This window comes from Sorex fumeus, unplaced genomic scaffold (assembly GCF_029834395.1).
Source record: "Sorex fumeus unplaced genomic scaffold, SorFum_2.1 ptg000034l, whole genome shotgun sequence".
In the NCBI taxonomy this organism is placed as follows: Eukaryota; Metazoa; Chordata; class Mammalia; order Eulipotyphla; family Soricidae; genus Sorex; species Sorex fumeus.
This window is the reverse complement of record NW_026606091.1, coordinates 31959037-31980230: the sequence shown is the minus strand read 5'-3', so window position 1 is coordinate 31980230 and position 21194 is coordinate 31959037. Positions and strand designations below refer to the sequence as shown.

Sequence of the window (21194 nt, the reverse complement as noted above, 5' to 3'; positions counted from 1 at the left end):
ACATTCTTCACCCTTTCCAGAAAACTCTCTCTGGGAGAGGGGCGATGATGGCGGGTACTGGAAAGATTCCTGGCACAGTGAGGGAAGGGAATGTCGCAGTGCCAGGCAGTGTGGCTCTCTGACAAGGTGCTTCAGTCCTGTCTGACTCCTTGGGCAGAGCAGTAGCTGCGCCAGTGGTAGGACAGGTGGGTGAGCCTCACTCCAGGAGAGCTGAAGGGATGAGGTGGGTGGGAGGGGGACAAAGGGTGCTGGTGCAGGGATCCAGAGTGGTGGCTGCTGTACATGCAAGCAGTTTTCAATCACAGGTCTGGAGGGATACTCGGGCACTGGGGGCCACTTGGAGATGGCCAGTAGGTAGAAAATGAAGAGGAATGCTGAGCAATGCCACAGACACGGCCATGTTCCCAAAGCAGTGGCCCGGGACCCTGTGCCTGGCAGAAGGATCACAGGTGAGACAGGCACTGAGGGGCCCGTCTCTGATGAGAAGGAGGGTTCCCGTGGCCTACTGTGTGGCTCTCTTTCTCTCCTGTGGCTGGGTGCTTGCTGCGGCTTGGCTTACAGTCGCCTGACTGTTCCACTTGGCCAACCGCGTCCTGAGGACCAGTGATCCAGATTCTGTGTGACATCCTGCACCTCAGAGTTTACCCTCATCAGGTCTGAGTCCCAACTTGGGGGTTACGAGGATTCCAGCTAATGGACCTTGGACAGGTCATCCATTCTTTCCGTGGCCCAGTTTCTTTTTTCTTTTCTTTTCTTTTCTTTCTTTCTTTCTTTCTTTTTCTTTTTTTTTTTTTTTTTGCTTTTTGGGTCACACCCAGCGATGCTCAGGGGTTATTCCTGGCTTTGCACTCAGGAATCACTCCTGGCAGTGCTTGGGGGACCATATGGGATGCTGGGAATCGAACCCAGGTCGGCCACGTGCAAGGCAAACGCCCTACCCGCTGTGCTATTCTCCAGCCCCCTGTGGCCCAGTTTCAATGGCACTCAAGTCTGAATGAGGAGTTGTTCTCTCAGAATTGTTGAGAAAATGTTAGTAGCTAGTGCACTGTGTCGAGCACTCACAAATGGTTGCCTATGATCACGGCTGTTCTGGATGTCAGATCACAAACACTTCAACAGGGCCAGAGAGACTGCACAGGGTGGAGAAACACTAGACACCTGCCCAGCCCTACTTCCATCCATGGCACCACCTGGCTCCAAGTACCAGTGGTTCTGGTGCTCTCTGGTACTTCAGGGCCCAATCAGCACCAAAACCCATGTCTTTGAGTCACAGAGAGTAACGCTGTGTCCCCAGAGCACCCCTTGGGAAGGCCCTGTAAACAAACCACCGACCACAGAAATAAGCTACTGGGTTTTCAAATACATATTCTGTATAGGGGTGGTGTCCTTCAAATCGACTTCAAAATGACAAAAAAAAAAACCCATCAGAAAACATAGAGAAATCAACTGAAAAACACATAAATATATAATGGATCTGGCATAGACAACAAGTGGTTCCCTGTGAAGGGCACAGATGCCTGAAATGCATGGGCATATTTTGGTTCTGTACCGTGAGGGCAGAAATCCATGAGGTCGCAAACCGAAGGGCAAAGGGTTGTTGGGCCAGGCTCACAAAGACCACCAGTTCAGTTACAATAAAGCCCCTCAGAGAGTCTGTTTATGGGCCACACTTGCTGGTGCTCAGGGACCACAACTAGGGGGCTTAGGGGACTGTGCGAGACTGAGATCAACCCACGCCTCCTACGTGCATGGACTGTGTTTGGTTCATGGCACCATCTCTCCAACCCCTCTCCATGATTTCTTGAAATGTGTCGTGAGTTTGCAAAGCCTTTTTTCACATGCACATAGATGTCTGAAGCTGAAACAGGGACCACGAGCCTTTCAATGTTGCACAGTTCATACCGAGGCTGGGTAATCCCTGCTGGGGGAAGGCTACTTGTTGCAGATCATTAAAGAACATCTCTGTCCTTTCTCCAGTGGATGCAGGGAGCAGCCCCTGCCAGCTGCGACAACCAAAAAGGTCCCCACCCACTGCCTGGGACAGTCTGGTGATTAGACTGACGTGACAGCATTGCCAATGTGAAACAACAGCACTGGTACCCTCGCAAATATATACGCAGCAGGAACAACAGAGAACTTTGCCAGGTGGCCCTTGGAGATTGGGGTGCAAAGTCACCTCTGGCTGGGTGTCACTCACATCATTATCATTATAGAGTAAAGATTTTGCTGTTGTTTTAGGGCTACAGCTAATGGTGCCTGGAGACTACTCCTGGCTCAGTGCTCAGGGAGCGTATGAACTTCTGCAATCATAATTAGGGCTCTCATGTGCAAAGCATGTGCTCCAGCCTTTTGTGCCATCTCCCAAGAATAAAGATACTTTTAGTGTATCTCAAAAACATTATTCACATTGCTTGTTAAAATGTAGTTCTAGTTATTTAAATCTTGATTGAAAGCACTTTAAAAAAATGTCAACGATCTTTTAAAATAATTCTTGGCTTGTCAGATGTTTAGAGCAAATATCATGGGCAAATAATAGGAGTTAAAGTTGATTTTCTCTCACTAAATTGTCACTTAATGAAGTATCATGTGACTTTTGATTAACGCCTCACACAGCTACATACTTTTATTTGTCATTTAAATTTTGCTCCAAAATATCATGTGCCCTCACATGGCATGTGACCTCACACGGCATATAAAAAAAGTAACTCAAAGTCAAAGACCTATATGCTAGAGCTAAATCTACAAAACTCTGAGAAGAAAACACAGACATAAATCTCCATGGCCCTGAACAAGCAGATGGTTTTGTAGATCTGACACACACAAAAAAAAAAAAACAAAAGAAAATAGAAATTTAAAAAAAAATGAAAGGACAACCCACAGATGTGAGAAATTCTGGAAAATCCCTTATCTGGTAAGGATCTGGTATCCAGAATATATAAAGGTCTCTTGTATCTGAATAACATGACAATGATCCAGTTTAAAAAAAAATTAACTTCAAAGAGTTTGGATATACATCTCTCCTAAAAAGATTTAAAAAAAAACAGCTGAAGAGCACATGGGGAAAAAGTTCACCTTCATTAGCCGCCAGGAAAACACAATTCAACTGCTTCTGACCCTCTCGGATGGCTACAGTAAAAAGACAGAGGAAAAACAAGTATTGACAAGAATGTGGAGAAACTATGATTCATTTTTTTTGCTCTTTTTTGGTCACACCCGGTGATGCACAGGGGTTACTCCTGGCTCTGCACTCAGGAATTACTCCTGGCAGTGCTCAGGGGACCATGTGCGGTGCTGGGAATCAAACCCAGGTCAGTCGTGTGCAAGGCAAATGCCCTACTCCCTGTGCTATCACTCCAGCCCCACTATGATTCTTATATCGCTGGGTAGGAATGAAAACGGGGCAGTCTTCTGGAAAATAGTCTGATAGTTTCTCGAAAACTAAAGGACTGTACTATCATATCACCCAGTGCAGCAATTTCAATCCAGAGAGTTATCTATGAGAAATGAGGGTGTCTGTCCACACAAAACACATGCAGAGACATTCCTATAGCGTTATTCATAGCAGTCAGGAGTGGAAACAAGGCAAATGTCCACCAGAGGAGAGATGGGTCCAAAAAACCGTGGTGTAATATTATTTAGCCATAAAAAGATATGAAGTATGGACATATGCTACCACATAATCAAAAGCTTGAAGACACGCTGCTCCCTGACAGAAACCCTTCATACAGAGTCTGATGCCACTTACATAAGATATCTCCAAAAGAAACAGAGAGTGGGTGAGTGGTTGCTCAGGGCTGGGGAGGATGAGAAGGAGCCGAAATGGGGAATGACAGCGAGCAGGTCCGAGCTGTTGTTGGAGGTGAAGGGAACGTTCTAAAATTGACTGTGGTGATGGTTGTATAAGAAAGAACTCACTAATATAAAATTGTGGGCTTCAAATGGACTTCTATGGGTTAATTATATCACAAAAATGGTATATTATGAAATTATATTTATGTATTTACTGCTCGAGCATTTATGTATAGGGGAATATAATGAAAGCATATTTATGTATATATGCCATTTCTTTATTTTATTTTTGTTTAAGGGTCACACATGGCTTTGCCTTGGGCTTACTCCTGGCTGTGCTCAGGGGGGACTCAGGGGACCATATGTGGTGTCAGAGATGGAACCCAGGGGGACCATGTGCAGGGTGAGCACCCTACCCACTGCACCATCCCCCAGGCCCCTTATTTATTATTTATTCAACCATCATCCAAGGAATGAGCAGTGTGTGTCCTGCCAGTGTACTAAGAGCTGGACCATGAGCCCACAAAGAACTCTGGTGGAACTGGGAAGAGGGGAGACAAGTGGAGAAGTAGAGCAAAATGCAAAAGAAATCCTTTTTTTTTTTGAGGGGGGTCACACCTAATGATGCTCAGGGGTTTCTCCTGGCTCTGCACTCAGGAATTTCTCCTGGTGGTACCTGGGGGAGCAGAGGGGATGCCGGGGATTGAACTTGGTTTCGGCCGCATGCAAGGCAAACGACCTACCCATGGTACTATTGCTCTGGCCTGCAAAAGATATCTTAATTATAGCATTATGGAGAATGATGTGTTTTTAGTGTTAATTCATCCGTTTGGGGGAAGGGATTGGAGCCACACCTAGCAGTGCATAGGGCTGTGTCCTGGCTCTGTGCTCAGGAATGACTCCTGGTGGTGCTCAGTGAACCAGACATTGTGCCAGGGATTCTAACTTGGGTTGCTCGCATGCAAGGCAAGTGCCTTACCCACTGTACTATTTCTCCAGCCCAGAAACCTCTTAATTTTTAAATACTGAGGCACAATTCTAAATCTTCTAAAAACAACTATTTGGGGCCAATGTCAAAAGCACCAAAATCTAGAGGCCACATTCAATCTGTGTCCTGCCACTGTGTCAGGCCTGATGCAGCAATAGTCAAGCTAGTCATTCATTTATTCCATACATATTGATTGGGTGCCTTGAGACTCTTAAGCTCTAGATGGAGGAAGGAAGGAATACTGGGGGTGGGGAAGGAGAGATTTAGAGGCCATTAAAAAATTTAAAATACATTAAAATTCTCATCTATTCTTGGAAAAGAATCACAGGGGGGGTGGAATCTATTCCCTCTTCCCAGGGCTTCCCTATTCATGGTTTGTTAAATGGCAACTTCCTCTTAAGAGATGTAGTAAAACAAAAACTTGGATGTGAACCTTGAAAGATAATATCTTCATTTTAAGTTCTGTACTAATTCTACAATGCAGTTGTCCAGAGGCCCACGGAAACCTTGGCAGCACCTTAACCGGGGCTGTCAGGGGCTCCAGTGCCTTGCAAACTGGTGCCAGCTGGGCTGAAGATCAAGTATCTGTACGGCCATTGTCGCTATAGATAGCCTGGCTACGTGGGATGCCTTCCCCTCTCGGATCACGGCGGACTTGTTCAGATGTGCGCACAGAGCAACACAAATAGTCGGGCTGTGTGTGTCCATGTGGGTGCACACAGTTGCAATGTACTCAAAGGGCTATGGACTTCTGGTCCTTCAGAGCTGCAAAATCCTGGAGCGGGGTGGGGCTGTCTCTGAGTCAATTCCTTCATTTTAAACTGGGGACACTGCTGCTTTAGGAGACTGAAGTCACTTCCCCCAGTGACCCACGGCTGGTGAGCCACAGTGCCAGGAAGCCTGAGGTTCTACGTAGCTGATCCGGGGCATGACTTGTGGGCTCAGGGATCCATAGAACACAGAAAAGTCTCTCAGCCTGCCTCCAAACAGGGACCTAACGAGCAATGTGACCAACTTGGTCAGAGTTCCTCAGTAAATAGGTATGTTTAAGAACTAGGGGAGGAATATTGGGCCCTTGGGTGCCAGGAGTCCTGGTTCCTGCCTGTGAGGCTCACTGCTGAATCCTACCAGACACAGAAGCCGCTAGGGCCCTGCCCGAGGTGACACATCTGCAGAGAGGGCAGAATCGAGACTTCCAAGCAGTGGCAAAGTGGCCACCACACCCACTGCCTTCCTCCAGGAACAACCCCCCGCAACCAGATGAGGGAGGGCCCCGGAAGAAGCGGGCTTTTCTCTCCAATGTCTGAAGTCCAGAGCTCACCCACATCTTTGTCAAACTCGCCTCAGATCACAGCTAGGGAGACAGGTTGGGAGACTGGGGGACGTGCTGTCCTGGGGTAAAGCAAAACCCCACGTGCTTGGCTGCTCAGGACTCCCTCAGACTTGTCCCCTGCCCTGGGTCAAAGGACCCGAGGCCTGAGCTGGCCTGAGATGCCCACGCAGCCCTGCCTTCCCTCCCACCACAGCTGCCAATCACCAGCTGCTGTCTCTGACAAGTTAATTAACCAAAGAAGACTTTTCAGGGCCCGAGTGATAGTACTGCAGGCAGCCCGCTTGCCTTACACACGACCTACTGGGTTGGGTCCTTGGTACCCCGTATGGTTCCCAGGAGTGATCCTGAGTACAGAGCCAGGAGGAAGCCCCGAGCATCACCAGTGTGGCCCCAAAACCGAACTACACAAAGAAGTTTTGTTTTTATTTTCTCCCCCACAATGAGCCTGGTGGACTTCTGTTTTGTAGCTTCCCCAGGGGGAGTGAGGCCCTGGTGGCCCTCAGGCTGCTGACTCCAGGTATAGAGCATCTGCCTCTGCACTGGGGGCAGCCACCACCAGGCGCTGCAATGGAGCTCTTATCTCACCCAGGGGGGCTCCTCGGAGAGTGTGGCAGGCACAGGGGGTTGCACATCACACCCCCTGGGGCAGAGGGGACAGGTAGGGTCCAAACCCTCTCTCCAAAGACCTCACCCAACAGGCACAATAGGGGGGCCCTTTCTTTTCTCTTTCTTTCTTTCTTTCTTTCTTTCTTTCTTTCTTTCTTTCTTTCTTTCTTTGCTTTTTGGGTCACACCCAGTGATGCTCAGGGGGGGTGGAGTGGGGGTCATTCCTGGTTCTGCACTCAGAAATTACTCCTGGTGGTCCTCGAGGGACCAAATGGGATGCCGGGAACTGAACTTGGGTCAGCCTCATGCAAGGCAAACGCCCTACCCACTGGACTATCACTTCGGCCCTGGGGGTGGGGGGGGAGGAACTTTTTCCCTTTCCTTTGTCTCACTGGCCCTGGCCAAGCTGTGGGACTGATGAAACCCAACAGCAGCTGCTTCCCTCACCCAACATTCAGGCGCGTTCGTGCCATCTGCAGTGCTCTGTGGGCCCAGCCTGGTCACTGTTTGTGATGGGATGATGGTACAGAGATCTGGACCACGTGCTTTACATCCAGAAGCTCTGGGTTCAAACTGTAGTACCACACCCCTCCCTTCCCCATCCTGGAGCACCTGGTGCCTGGCACACATGGTGGGGGGGGGGGGTGGCCTCCTTTGCCTGGCTTTCTCTTAATCCTCCATCTCTGCTCGTACATGAAAAGTTTCCCATGGTCCCTTTGGGCACCAGAGACCATGACCATGTGCCTGCTCGGCAGCTAGAGGGGTGAGGTGCAGCCCAATGGGAGCAGAGGGAGCTGGACCAGGTCTCAGGACACCTCCCGGGCAGGAGGTTGGGGGTCCCAAGGATGAGAAAAGCAGCGTACAGAGCAAGGAGGCTCAGAGGGTGGGAGGCCTGGCGTTGCCTATGGGCACCCTGAGTTAGAGCTGCAGTACCACATGGGGCCCTGATGTTTTCTTGGCAGTGACCCCCGAGCACCGTGCCAGGAGCAGCACAGCAGAAAGGCACGAATGTGGGGTGAAGGGACATGTCTGACTCGGGGAAGGGGCTGGTGGGAGTCTGACGCTCTCAGGCTCAGAAATACTCGGCCCCACGAGCATCACGCTGGTCCCGGTCATCAGGCCTCCTGCTGGGATGATCCCAAAGGCTCTTAGCTGGTCTCTCTGCCTCAGGCCTCTGCACCTCCACTACCCTCCCTGATGCCAGCAAGCCAGCCAGACTCCAATGAAAGGCACTGGGTCATGCCATGCCCCTGCAGGGTCCCTGGAGGGCCAGCGTGTGGTGAGTTGCTCCTGCCTATCACCAGTCATTCTTCCTGGATCAGCTCACAGGGGGCCGGTCCACACTGTGCAGGTGGGCCCTGCCTGCTCGCTGCCGAGTCTGACCCCAGGCGCTGCCCCTGCGGGAATTCTATGTCTTCTCCCCTTGCAGGCATCTTTCCATGCCCTGCCCTTTGGCAGTCTGTTCTGCCTCTCCTTCTTCCCCACCTTGTTCTAAGGATTCCTCCCCCCCAAATCTCCCAGATCTGGCAGGCTCTTATAGAATTTTGTTATTGGTGGTGGTGGTGATGTTGCTCATTTGGGGCTCTTACTTGGCAGTGCTCAGGACTTCCTCCTGGTTCTGTGCTCAGGGATCACATTTTTTTTTTTTATGAATCACTGTGAGATACAGTTAGACTTATAAACTTTTGTGATTACGTTTCAGTCATACAATATTCAAGTACCCATCCCTCCACCAGTACGCATTTTCTACCACCAATGTTCCCAGTATCCTTCCTGCCACCCCCACCCCTTCCCACCCTCTGCGTCTGTGGCAGGCACATTCCCTTTTACTCTCTCTCTCCTTTTGGGTGTTATGGTCTGCAATACAGGTACTAAGTGGCCAACATGTTTGGTCCATAGTGTACTTCCAGCACATTCCTCCCATTCCGAGCCCTCCAACCATCATTTACTTAGTGGTCCCTTCTCCATCCCAGTTGCCTTTTCCCCAGCATGAGAGACCGGCTTCCAAATCATGGAGCAATCCTCCTGAGCCTTATCTCTACAGTCCTTAGGTGTTAGTCTCCTATTATGTTTCAGGGATCACTCTTGGTTTACTCAGAAGATCATAGAGGTACTGAGGATTGAACCTGGTCAACCACATGCAAGACAAGAGCCATACATGCTGTACTACTGTCCGGCCCTCATATAATTCTTATCTCACTGTGTCTCAAGGACGCATCTTACTTTGCTGAACCCCCAGCACTAGGCCCAGGGGAGCCGGGAAGGATGCGTTCAGGATTGTCTGGAATTACACAACATGGATATGCCAGGTGGGAAAAGGCTGGTAAGACTTGGGACACCCTTCACTCCCCCAGCAGATTTGGGAAAGAAGGAAACACATCATAAAAAGTGCCAGGGCAGAGTTGTCTAGGATGGAACCAGGGTTTACTGATGGGGGTTGTATGAAATGTCCAAGAGAACCAAACCTTTGCAGAGTTTTCTTTGGAGCCCTGGGCTGGATTAAGTTTCTGCTAGGTCCTCTCGACCCTCCTTGGGGTTTCCAGAAGAGCAGTAGCACAACGCGGTCATTAAACAGGAAAGCCCTCAGAGACAGTCTCGAAACCGTCTCCCCACCGTCACTAACCAAGGCATCCCAACTCTCCACTCTCCAGCTAAGAATGTGGCCAGTCATATTCACGACCACATTTCCACATTTCCCTTTCCACTACAGCTAAACTGAATCATGCCATTAAGTTCTGGTCAATGATGTGAGACAAATCCAGTGGCAATTAATAGGTCTGAGGTGTGAGACATTATTAATGTGTGTTGGTCTGTCCATGAAAGTCTTTTCTTCTCCCTTATCAGCAGCCCCTTGTACCTCATTGACCCACCCTTCATCCTCTGCCCTTCTGATAGACATTAGTTGACTAGTTCGCGAGGTTTGAGTGATAGTACAGTGGGTAAGGAACTTGCCTGGAAGCGCCAACCTCGGTTCGCCAACCTGGGTACCGAATCTGCTACAAGGGGACCACACTGCGCTCCTGCCTCTGATATCAGAGGACCTTTACTGGGTTTCCCCCACTGGTCGCACCCAGCAGTATTCACCCCATGGAGCAGCTGCCTCGCATCTCCTCCAACATCTGTTGCTGTCCTTCTGTAACAGCCATGCTCGGAGGTGGGAAGTGATATTCCACTGTTGTTTCTCTCTGCATTTTCCTAATCACAAGAGCTGCTCAGCATCTTCTCACGAGCTGGTTAGCCACCCTTATGCTCTCTCGGAAAAAATATCTATGCAGAGCCTCTGCTCATTTTTTTTAATTGGGTTGCTCTTCCCTTTAAGTTCTTTATTGTGTTGAATATTCACTTTGTCAGATGTCGGAATTGCAATTGTCATCCCATCCAAAAGAGAGTGTCCTTTGGTTTGTTTAGATTTTGGGTTTTATTTGTTTGGTGGGGGGGAGATGAGGGGCATGCCTAGTGATGCTCAGGGCTTACTGCTGGCTCTGAGCTCTGGGATCTACTCCTGGTGGGACTCAGGAGGAACATATGCGGTGCTGGGGACTGAACCAGGAATTGGCTACGTGCAAGGCAAGTGCCTCCCCCGCTGTGCTCTCTCTCCAGCACTGTCCTTTCGGTGATCATTCCTCTTGCTGTGCAGAAGCTATTCTGCGCGCTGTAGTCCCGGTTGTCTGTTTTTGCTTTTGTTTCCTTTATTTTTGGAGTCGAATCCCCAAAGACGTCTCTGAAAACTTACAGCCACATCCCTTCCACATGTGGCCAAGTAAAAGATGAACCAAGATGGCGATGGGCCCTAAGAAAACCAGCCCATCTTCCTTCCTTCATCTGTGTGACCTCTGTGGTGGTTGTCGGCTGCCTCTCCCATAGAAAGGGTTCAGGAGAATGGGCCAGAGGGGGGTGGGGAAGGGTGGAGGAGTGGGGTGGGGAAGTGTGGTGGCAGGGGGTGGGGGGTGGTGGGCTGGACCCAGTAAAGCAAATCTTTGGTGTTGTTAAACTGGGATGGTAGGGACATAAGAATAATTTGGACTTTCTTATATGTTTAACACGTCTCCTGTTACAAAGGTCAAAATAAAAAAGGAAAGTGCTGAATGTTTTCAGTTAGGGGAGAGTCAGGAAGGCACCCTGGGGAAGGGGCAAGAGGGGGGGCTAAAAAAACCAGGAGGATCCCCAATCAAGGGGTGAAGGGCTCCAAGTCCCAGAAGCACCCCCAGCCAGCAGAGGAGAATAATACCCTGGGGGAGCAGAGGGCAGGGAGGGGTAAGGGGAGAAGAGTCACGGGGTCCGATGACAGGGGGCTAGGTCACATAGGACCTCCCTCACCCTCACCTCCCCCAACCCAAGCCGTCCTTGGCTCCCTGCAGGCTGCAGTGTTTCTAAGGATGTGACCTATTTTTAGAGCAGAGATTTATTTCTTTCCATTTCAACTGTTTACTTCTGTCCCAGGCTTGTGATTCTGCCGGTTTGCGTTACGGGGGAGTGCCACAGCCCCGGGAACCAAGTTTGGCTGCCTCCCTCGGGGCTACCATCCTTCTGGGGTATGAGTTGGGGGGAAGGGGGGGGAAGATTTGATGATGATTTGGTGGTGTCTGGAGCCATGCCAGGAGGTGTGACAGGAAGCCCCGGGTTTGTGTCCTGTCTCTGCACCTGACCTGCTGTGTGACCTTGAACTGTTCTGCAACTGACCTCCTGTGTGACCATGAACTCGTGCTCTCCTTCTCTGTGCTCAGTGGTGGTTCTGGATTTGCACCACTCACATGGCAGTAAACCCCACTGACCTCGGAGAGTTTCTGTGTGGTGCAGATGAGATACATGTAGTGGGAGAGAGGACGAACATCCAGTGGGAGTCTCTGTGCCAGGACTTCTGGACCTTCCCCACAGACGTGTTTGCAGGGGAGGAGCGGGAGGGCAGGGTGGACTCAATCTTAGGTTTCCTTTCCCTTTTAAAAATTACTTTCCCTCTTTTTCTTTTGTTTTTGGTCACGTGCAGTGGTGCTCAGAAACTGCTTTCAGCTTAGTGCTCAGGAGTCACTCCCCGAGGACCCGGGGAGCCATCTGGTGCTGGGGATGGAAACCAGGGCTCACACATGCAAAGCCTGCAGTCCTTTGGGACATCTTCCTGGCCTCAGTTCTAGGTTGCTTTTCCCTCTCCATCATGTCTTCCTGCACTTTACAGCTCCTGTTCTCACAGCTCTGGATGCGTGTGTGCTAGGAACCCTCGTTCCTAGTCTGAGAGGGTATCAACCCCGGGGCTGGGGGGGGGGTGCAGCTCAGTGGTAGACCATGTGTGAGGCTTTGGGTTCAAACCCTGGCAAAGGAAAAAAATGGCTGAAGAGAATAGTAGTAACCCCAACCTGTGAGCGGAGGCCCATTCTCAAAGGATCCTCCTAGAGATTTAATGAGATGATGGCTGTCCCTGAAACAGCACAGATCCTGGCACGTAAGAAGACCTTGGCAAAGAGTCACGAGTGTCACTATGACTATTGCTGCTGTTGCTGTTAGCATGGTCACTGCTGTCATCATCGTCCGTTTCACTGGGTCCTGCTCGTCGCGTTTGTGGTTAGAGTACATCACAGGTTCCCAATGACTGACTTCAATCTTGAGGCTGAGGACCCTGTCTCTCTGTGAGGTTGAAACTATCTTTACCATCTTTCCTCTGCAGAAAGTCTGATCCTTTTACTGAGACACATTTAAAAAATGTTCTGCTCTGGGTAGAGATGGTACAGAGGGTAAAGCACTTGCCTGGCATTTAGCAGACCTCAGTTTGATCCCTGGCACCCCATATGGCCCCCCGAGCACCACTAAGAGTGATCCCTAAGTACAGAGCCAGGAGTAAGTCCTGAGAACTGCTGGGTATGGCTCAAAAATAAATAAATAAATAAATAAATAAAAATATTCTTTCCTGCCAAAGCCTCATCGTGAAGGAAATATTTAGAATTATATTCTATGCATTGGCAACGTCCTCCACCCCTTCCTCCTCTCTTTTGGTATTTATTTGTGAACATAGCCTCAGAACTTCAAGAGAAATGCCACTGAGAAAGACACTGGCCAATAACTTCTTACCCAGTTCCCTGGGCGGGGGGCTGGGCCACATGCCAGTACAGTGGCTGGCAGCATAGGTGGTCAGTGGGGACCCCCAGGACTGGAATTTCAGCCTCGTCTGGTTTGCATCTGGTCAAGTTACTTCAATTTTTCTAGCCTCCCTCTACATCATTCAAATGGGACAAACAGCCCCTCCTCTCATCCTAGCACGGGGCTGATCCACACCAGGCCTTGCACATCCAGTCCTATGAGAACTCACTTATAGGCCCAAGTGATAGTACAGTGTGGAAGAGGTTTGCCTTACACGTCACCGACCCAGGTTTGATCCCCAGCATCCCATAAGGTCCCTCCGAGCACCACCAGGAGTGATTCCTGAGTGCAGAGCCAGCAGTAACCCCTGAGCATCACGGGTGTGGCCCCCCCACCACAACAAACAAAAACAAGACTTGCCCAGGGTTTCCTGCACAAGTTTCAGCGTGGCCTGTTTCCAGTCTCTGCCTCTGTGGGCTGCCCACCGTCCCTGTGACCTGGCACAAAGCACTCGGGACGGAGGAGCTGGCTCTGCTTCAGAGCAACGCCACTTAACTCCGGGGAGACAAGAAAGGGCAGACCCTCTTGGGGCATCAGTCAACAGTGGATACTTTTAGCCTGCAGAGCATTCCTCTCCCCGGGGAGTGCAACCATCTCATGATAAGCTCGAGTTTTTCCAGGCGGGGACTGAGAGACAGAAAGTTTCAGGGGCCTTTTTTTTCCCCTTCATCTTTTTTCTCTTGAAAGAAAAAACAAAAAAGAAGTTTGTAATCCTCTGTTGACAACAGTGAGGCTTTTTCCAAGTCTGAGTACACTGCCGTGAACTTGATGCTGGGAACAACTACATCCCCGAAAACCAGTCAGGGATGAAGACAGCCAAGGAGTATGTGCCAAACCACAGTGTGTGTGTGTGTGTGTGTTTGTGTGTGTGTATGTGCATGTGAATGTGTGTATGAGTGTGTATATGTGCATGTGAGGGTGTGAGTGTATGTATGAGTATGTGTGTGAGTGTGTGTATGTGTGAGTGTGCGTGAGGAGTGTGTGTGAGTGTGTGTGTGTGAGGATTGTGTATATGTTTGAGTGTGAGTGTATGTGTTTGGGTGTGCAAATGTGTGTATTTGAGTGTGTGAATGTGTGTGTTTGAGTGTGAGTGTGTGTGAGGAGTGTATGTGAGTGTGTGAAGACTGTGTGTTTGAGTGTGTTGAGTGTGTGTGACGATTGTGTGTGTGCTTGAGTGTGTTGAGTGTGAGTATATGTTTCAGTGTGAGTGTGTGTGTATTTGAGTGTGTGTTTGAGTGTGTGTGTTTAGTGTGTGTGTGTGTATTTGAATGTGTATGTGAGTGTGTGTGTATGTGTGCATGTATGAAAGGGGTGGTGGTGAAGAGGATGGAGAGGTAGTAAAGTGGACAGGGCACTGGCCTTGAACACAGCTCACCAGGGTTCAATTTCCAGCACCTAGAGGGCTCCCCGGCCCCCTCCAGGAGTGATTCCCTAAGCACAGAACCAGGAGTAAGGAACCTGGGGAACGAGTAACTGGGTGTGGTCCAAGAATAAAACCCAAAAACAAATCACAGTGGGAAGAGCTGGAGGCGGATATGAGAGCCCCCCCCCCCCCCCAAGCAGACACTATGCAGGGAGGGAAGCTGAGTTTCAGACAGAAGACCGCATCCCATCTGGACCCAGACTCGCACACAGGAGCACTTTGCCAAGAAGGGAAGAAGAAGGACCAGCACAGACACTCAAGGGCTGGCCCAGGGGGCAACTCTTAGAACTAGGTCAGGGCCCAGCCTAGTGGGGGGGGGGGATTGTGGACATGTGACTTCGCCCCTCAGCTTTCTCCTCTGTCAAATGGGGATGAAGAGCAGGGCCTGTCATCAGAGGCTGCAGACGTGGGCTCAGTCTTTGGATATTTCAGGGGAGTCACATAGAGAAAGCACCCCCTGTTCAACAGAACCTGGGACAGGGAGGAATACTGAGCACAGCAGAGAGGACCCGGGGATCTGGGTCCTGCGCTGATTCTGGCAAGGACGGCTGCCCGGTCCTTCTCTTCTCGGCTCCGCTCTTGCTCTGTAACTTGGGGGTTGGATGCCTGCTGGTCCTCTGGGCGTTGCGTGGCGCCGGAGGTCTACATACCTTTGGCCTCTCCCTGCGCTGTGATTTCAGATCTGGGGCCAAAAGTGGCTGAAACTCAAGATGAAATGTTTGTGCTCTCAGAAGAAAGGGTGGCTCTCCGGATCGCTTCCAGACTCACACACCGACTTGCAAATCAGGTAACAGAGATCTCTCTGGGTGAAGGGGCCAATTGTGCCGCTGGGACAAAAGACTCAGACCTCCCTTATCAGTCTCCTCTCGAATTTCTCTTTGGTTTTCCTTGGACGGAAAGGGGTCTTTGAAAGCATCATGAAAGCACAGTGTTAGGAGAATCGCAGGTTTCAGATTGCTCGGCCCTATTCCCATATTCCAAATGCACAATTTACCTTCTTTGAAAGCACCTGGATCCTGACTGAAATCCAAGGACACCCTAAACGACTCAGCTGTCTGCTCCTAGCTCCCTACCCTCCAGTGGGGACAAGACGACCTCTCAGTATCGTCCTGGGAGAAGGCCTGGGTTAGGGGGTGGCTCAGTGCAGGGTCTAGAGGTCCTGGGATGCTGCTGGAGGGGCCAATTCCCTGGTGTTGGAGGGGCTTAGAGGAGCTCAGGGCCTCTCTGGAAGCGACATAGCACTCCCAGCCGGGCCCAGCTCCTCCATCTGCCCCCTCGCCTCTCCCGCACTGGACACTTGGCTCTCACCCGAGTCATCGCTGTCTCAGTTTGCTGCCACAGCCTGATCTAAACCCATCCATACCCAGCAGCTTGCGGCAACACCGACAGCTCCAAAGGTCAAAGGCAGCAACACTTAGATGTATGTGAGTGTGAGTGTGTGTCTGACTGTGAGTGTGTGCACGTGACTGTGTGTGTGAATGCGTGAGAGAGTATGTGAATGTGTTTGAGTGTGTGAATGTGTGAGTGTGTGTGAAAGTATGAATGAATGTGTGGGGCTGGGGGGTACCTCTGGAGTCTGCCCTTTGCTTCCCTGAGAAGAGCAAATATCTTGCGATATGGCTAAAGGCTCATATAGATGCTGGGGCTGCTTATCTTCAGAAAACAATAAAACTCTCCAACCACCAGTGAGACAGGAGGCTGGGGGCTCCCACGTGAATCTCTTCCACCGCTCACCCATTTCCCCAGAAACGGATTCGGTTAGTTCATTTGTCTTTGGGGTCAGCTCTTGAAATCTGCAAGCCTCTATATAAGCTCACGTGGGCTTATGGAGAACATTCTAAACTCTTCAGTTGGGCATGCGAATTCCTTCCTCAGACCCCACCCCCCTCCTCATGATCTAGTCCAAGCCCTATTTCAGACTCACCCAACCCTTCACGACACCACTCGGATTCCCCATCCCTTGTTACCTTCCGCATGAGAGACACTGCTGCTGACATAGAGAATTCTTTGTTTTTATTCATGACTTAGAAAAAATTCAGGGCCCACTTCCAATATCCCCTGCTCTGTGGAGCCTCCCAACAGGAAGAATTAATCCCCTCTCTGAGCTCCCTGTCTGCTCCTGTTTAAGACCTGGTGTTTGATGCCTGCTCCCCCAACACAGCACAGGAAGTGCAGAATCCCCTCGACAGGGGCCCCTGCTGGAGGCCAACCTTGTGTTGGCCCCTGGTGGGTAACTGCGTTAATGAGTTGACTAGAAGTAGTCAAATCCCCCACTATTCTCCCTTTTAAAAACGGTTAGCCCTTGTAATTCTATGTGCCAATAATCTAGGCTAGAACAATATACTTGTACAGCAAAAAAGTCAGAAGCTTAATTATGTTTTGCCTCTATCACTTGTTATTACTGATACCCAGGCTAAGAGTAAGCATGGAGAGAGACAGGAACCAGTGCATTCCCTGACAGGCCCCCACATACACACACTCCATCTCTAACCCATGTGAGTGGCCTAAATCCTCACAGAGAAGTAGGGAATAGAGGGAATAGCAAGATGAGGAAATTTGGTTGGAGAGACTTCTCATTATGTGAGGCCTAGGATTCTGAGTTATCTAGGATGAAGTAATTTCCTCCACTCTGTAAACAGATCAAGCTGTGAGATCATGAACGCTTGGCCTTGAAAGGGTCCAAACAACTCTGTTTTTCATGCCTGGGGATGTTGAGCACAACAATTGGCCCAAGAGTATAAAAGATGGGGCTAGATCAGAAGTGGGCCATCTGACCCCAAGTCCTACACATTTTTTTTTTTGCTAGCTGTAATTACTTGAGGGTTAATAAAATGGCATGGAAATGTTTTCTTCATGAATTACTGTTGCAGAAGAGTTGAGCAATACCATCTTAAAAAAGGTATGAAACATTCCATTTTTAATGACAACTTATATCAAATGGCAAAGCACTAATTCAATAACATTTGTCATCCGTATCTGTCTTCTTTAGATAGGCACTGACCTAGGTGCCTATGATGGGGAAACAGGATGATGGTTCCTGTCTCCTGGGGCATAAGGTAAGCCCTTCCTCCTTGGGGTAGCACAGGGACAGGCCAAACCACAGACATGACATGCCTTTTCTGAAGGGGCAACTGAACAGGCAACTTCTGGGCCTTAAACACACTTCTTAAATGTGTCAACTCTGAAAAGTATTCAAGTAAGTGGAAGGTTCTTCCAGTCCCCTTTTTTCTCAGTACATTGAACCCATGACACATGTTCTTCAGCGCCCTGAAGCAGCTGGCTCAAGAGAATGATGGAGTGGGGTTATGTACACTCAGGTATAATCCCAGCTAGGTGACAACATACCGCAGGATTGGGTTAGACCATAAGAAGGAGGATCTATACACCCTGAATCAGGGTCTGAGTTCGAGATGGAATTCATGGGTCTAGGAATCAAGGATGGGAATGGGAGGGATACTACTCACCATTATCCTCAGTGACACACTGTCAAAATGTATGCTTCCTGCTTCTGTGTTCCAGTAGAAACTGTTTTGTTGGCCTGGTGGTCTTAGTTCCCCAGGGAAGAACACTCTTCTTTCACCAGGAAATACAACTATGATTCTACTGGACAGGAACTTAAAATGCCTAATGAACATGTGGACTCCCCATGCCTTTCATCAACAGAGGAGTTAATGGCTGTAGTGATCTAATTACCAAGAGGAGTGGGGCTGTTCCATAGTGGATATAAGGAAGCATATAAATGCCTAGGTCATCCTTCGCATGTATAAATTCTGAGATTAAGTCAATGGAAAACTACAACAACTCAATCCAAGCAGGGCCTCTGATGGCCCAGGCCCTCCGAAAAAATGGTCAGAGTCATCCAACAAAGCAAAGAACCACAATCAGCAGAGATGCTTGCTAAAGGCAACACAGTGTGTGAAGATGAAGAAGTCTATTACAGCTGTGTGGTGGTTAGAGAGGCAGAGTAATTGTCATGGGCATTTCCTCGTTATTTTCTTACACCCATGTTTAGTGTGTCTACATTAAGCAATTACCTTCGTTTTTCTTCTCTCTCCTTTTACCCTTTCACACGATATATTGATTTTTTCATCATGGCATTTAAGTATTGTTAATTTTACATTATATTACTTCAGTGATGGGATGACTAGGAGAGATATAAACAGGACTCAAGAGCTTTACTTCCTTTCTAGGAGGTTGTATACAGGAAAGTTGTATCAAGTTAGGCAGAATTCTGAACTTGTTCTTGTCTTTATATGGAGACAGTGTGGCTTAAAGAGATGCGTGCCAGTGCCAAGTTGACCAGGAGCTGTGATGGATGGTTAACTTTATGTGTCAATTTTACAGGGTGCTAGGCATCTGTTTAAACATGATTCTGGGAATGTCTGTGAGAGTCTTTATAGATGACATGAGCATTTCATTCAGTAGTAGATGGAGCAAAGTAGATTGCCCTGTCTCATTGTCTCATGTGGCAATCAACTGACAGTGTGAAGGCTGCCCTGCCCATAAGTAGGAGGGAATTTCCCCCTATCTGACTACCTTGAACTGACTGATGATCTTTTTTTCCTGCCTCTGGACTTAGACTGTAACACTGACAATTCCTGGATCTTGAGACTGCCAGGCCTGGGATGAAGCGACTGACATTGGCTCTGCTGGTTCCCAGGCATTGAACTCAGGCTGAAACCATACAACCAGTGCTACCAGTCTCTCTCTTGTAGACTCCTGAGTCTCTGTCATTATGGGACACAATTCCTTATAAAAATCCCTCTTTCTATATAAATATATCCTATGACCTCTGTTGCTTTAGAGAACCCTGATTAATACCCCTCCCCCAACACACACACACACATACCACACCACATCACACCACACCCCCCCCAGTAAGGGCAATACTATGGTACTAAGGAACAGGGAACATTACAGGAAGTCAGCACCTGTTCCTCTCCCAGGTGGGAAGGGGTACTGTTTCTGAACCAGGGACAACACGCTTCCCTCTAGAGCCTACTCACATCAGGGTCCAGCTCATCTAGCTCATTTTCCAGTGTCCTGAGCTCTTCCTCTGTCAGGGCTCCAAGAATCTCATCTTCATCCAGGTCACGGTATTTCTCTAGTTCTCGTCTGTACGACATGGCAGAAGTGCTTGTCTGTCTTTGACTTCTGAATTTCGGTGCTGGTCTATCACCTACCAAGAAAGAGAAGACTCTTAGACACACCTTCCTTGAACATTCTCTCAGTGCAAACATATGCCAGCCACTCACATGGCAGCAGCCTGGGCATGTTTTATGAACCATCAGGAGAATAACCACAGAGTGGATTATCATATAAAGTTGGATGGATTCTCTAATAAAACTGTGCCAGGTAAGAGTCCCGAGGGGCATGTGGTTTAATAACTGCAATTGAGAGTAACTGGCATGGCCCTCAATTACGAGTAAATAGGTCATTAGACAGGGCTAAAGAGTATCTGAAAAAATGTCATTCTTCAAGTCATTGAAATACCTTTCTGTACAACCCTCCACCCTTCACCACATAGTCTGCAGGAGCACCTGAGTCCCGGAATCTCTGCCAAAGCTGATCTTAAAGTGTGTGTGGGCGGGGGTGGGGCAGATTCAGCGGCTTCTTGAGCACCTGCTGCTTGCAGGCATACAGCATCTTAGTTCACCCTCACTAAGCGTAGTCGCCTGCAGTTTCTATATATATATTTTTTTCCATTCTTTTTTGGGTATGATGTCCCAGATTGATCCCAGCCCTCACACAGGTAAGTGCACCACTGCTGAACCCCAAGCCTGGCCCCAGTACTAACTAGCACCATGGATGACGGAGCATTACCACTGAGGTTAGTTGTGCTCCTAGCCTCATTTTACAGGTGAGGACATTGAACCTGCAGTGGGGGAGTGACTCTGGCTCTTCATGTGACAGGATCTCATAGGAACCCTGCAGGAACTGGGCTCTCCATTAAGCCATCTGTCCTCTGGTCTGCCTGAAATGCTCCCAAGCATGTCATCCTCTCTGTGAGGTCTCATGTTCCGTAGTCAAGTAGAGCTGTCCTGGCCACAAGCTGGTGCCACACCTCCCCCAAGGGTGCCTGTTTCCTACAGTGACCCATGGGCAGGAACTGGGTTTATTTCATTATTCCCCTACTCTCTCCGGTGTCCCTGCAGAACCACACCCTGCAGGACAATCTCTCTGTGTCTCTCTGTCTCTGTGTCTCTGTGTCTCTCAGTCTCTCTCTCTCTCTCTCTCTCTCTCTCTCTCTCTCTTTCTCCCCCTCTAATTTCTTCCTTTCTTCTCTTAATGAACCCAATTCTAGCTCTCTACCTGCCTTTGCCAGTCCAGCCAGACAGGCTTGAGGACATTCTGGACTCTTCTCCTAGAACATGCTAGACTGTTGCAGAAGCAGCTTGCAAGATCTTACTTGCATATCCATGAGTCCTTAAATCAACCTCCTTCCACTCAGCTACTTGCAGAAGTAAGGCAGCAGCTGGGGGCTTCCCTCAAAGCTGTGGCATGGAATGTGGCTCAGGACACAGAACTGTTAGGGGCTGAACTAGGTCCACCTCCAACACCCCACGTCGACGTTCTGACCTCAGGACTTCAGACCCCAAGTACCACTGTCTAAGGGACAGTGTGACAAACAAACAAACAAAAAACACTGTCCTCCTGTCGTTCGAGCGGGCCCAGTAACGTCTCCATTGTGAGACTTCTTGTTACTGTGTTTGGCATACTGAATAATCTCGGTAGCTTGCCAGGCTCTCTGAGAGGGGCGGAGGAATCGAACCTGGCTGGGCCGGGCTGGCTGCATGCAAGGCAAACGCCCTACCACTGTGCTATTACTCCAGCATCACTGTCTAAGGGACAGTGTGACAGGACAAAGAAACGAAGTCAGAACAATATTAGTGATGCTTACATGAGGTCAGTGGAGGCATGTAGGCCCT

General features: G+C 49.3%; 1 protein-coding gene across 1 annotated transcript in view; it reads right to left on the bottom strand.

Moving 5' to 3' along the window:
- Nucleotides 1-19444, bottom strand: part of TMOD1 (tropomodulin 1) — a 62219-nt gene extending 42775 nt beyond the window's left edge. The window contains exon 1 of the mRNA XM_056117105.1: nucleotides 19272-19444. Within this exon, the coding sequence (XP_055973080.1) occupies nucleotides 19272-19391 (120 nt within the window). The 5' untranslated portion in view covers nucleotides 19392-19444. The remainder of the gene's footprint in view (nucleotides 1-19271) is intronic.
- Between the last annotated feature and the right edge of the window lie 1750 nt (nucleotides 19445-21194).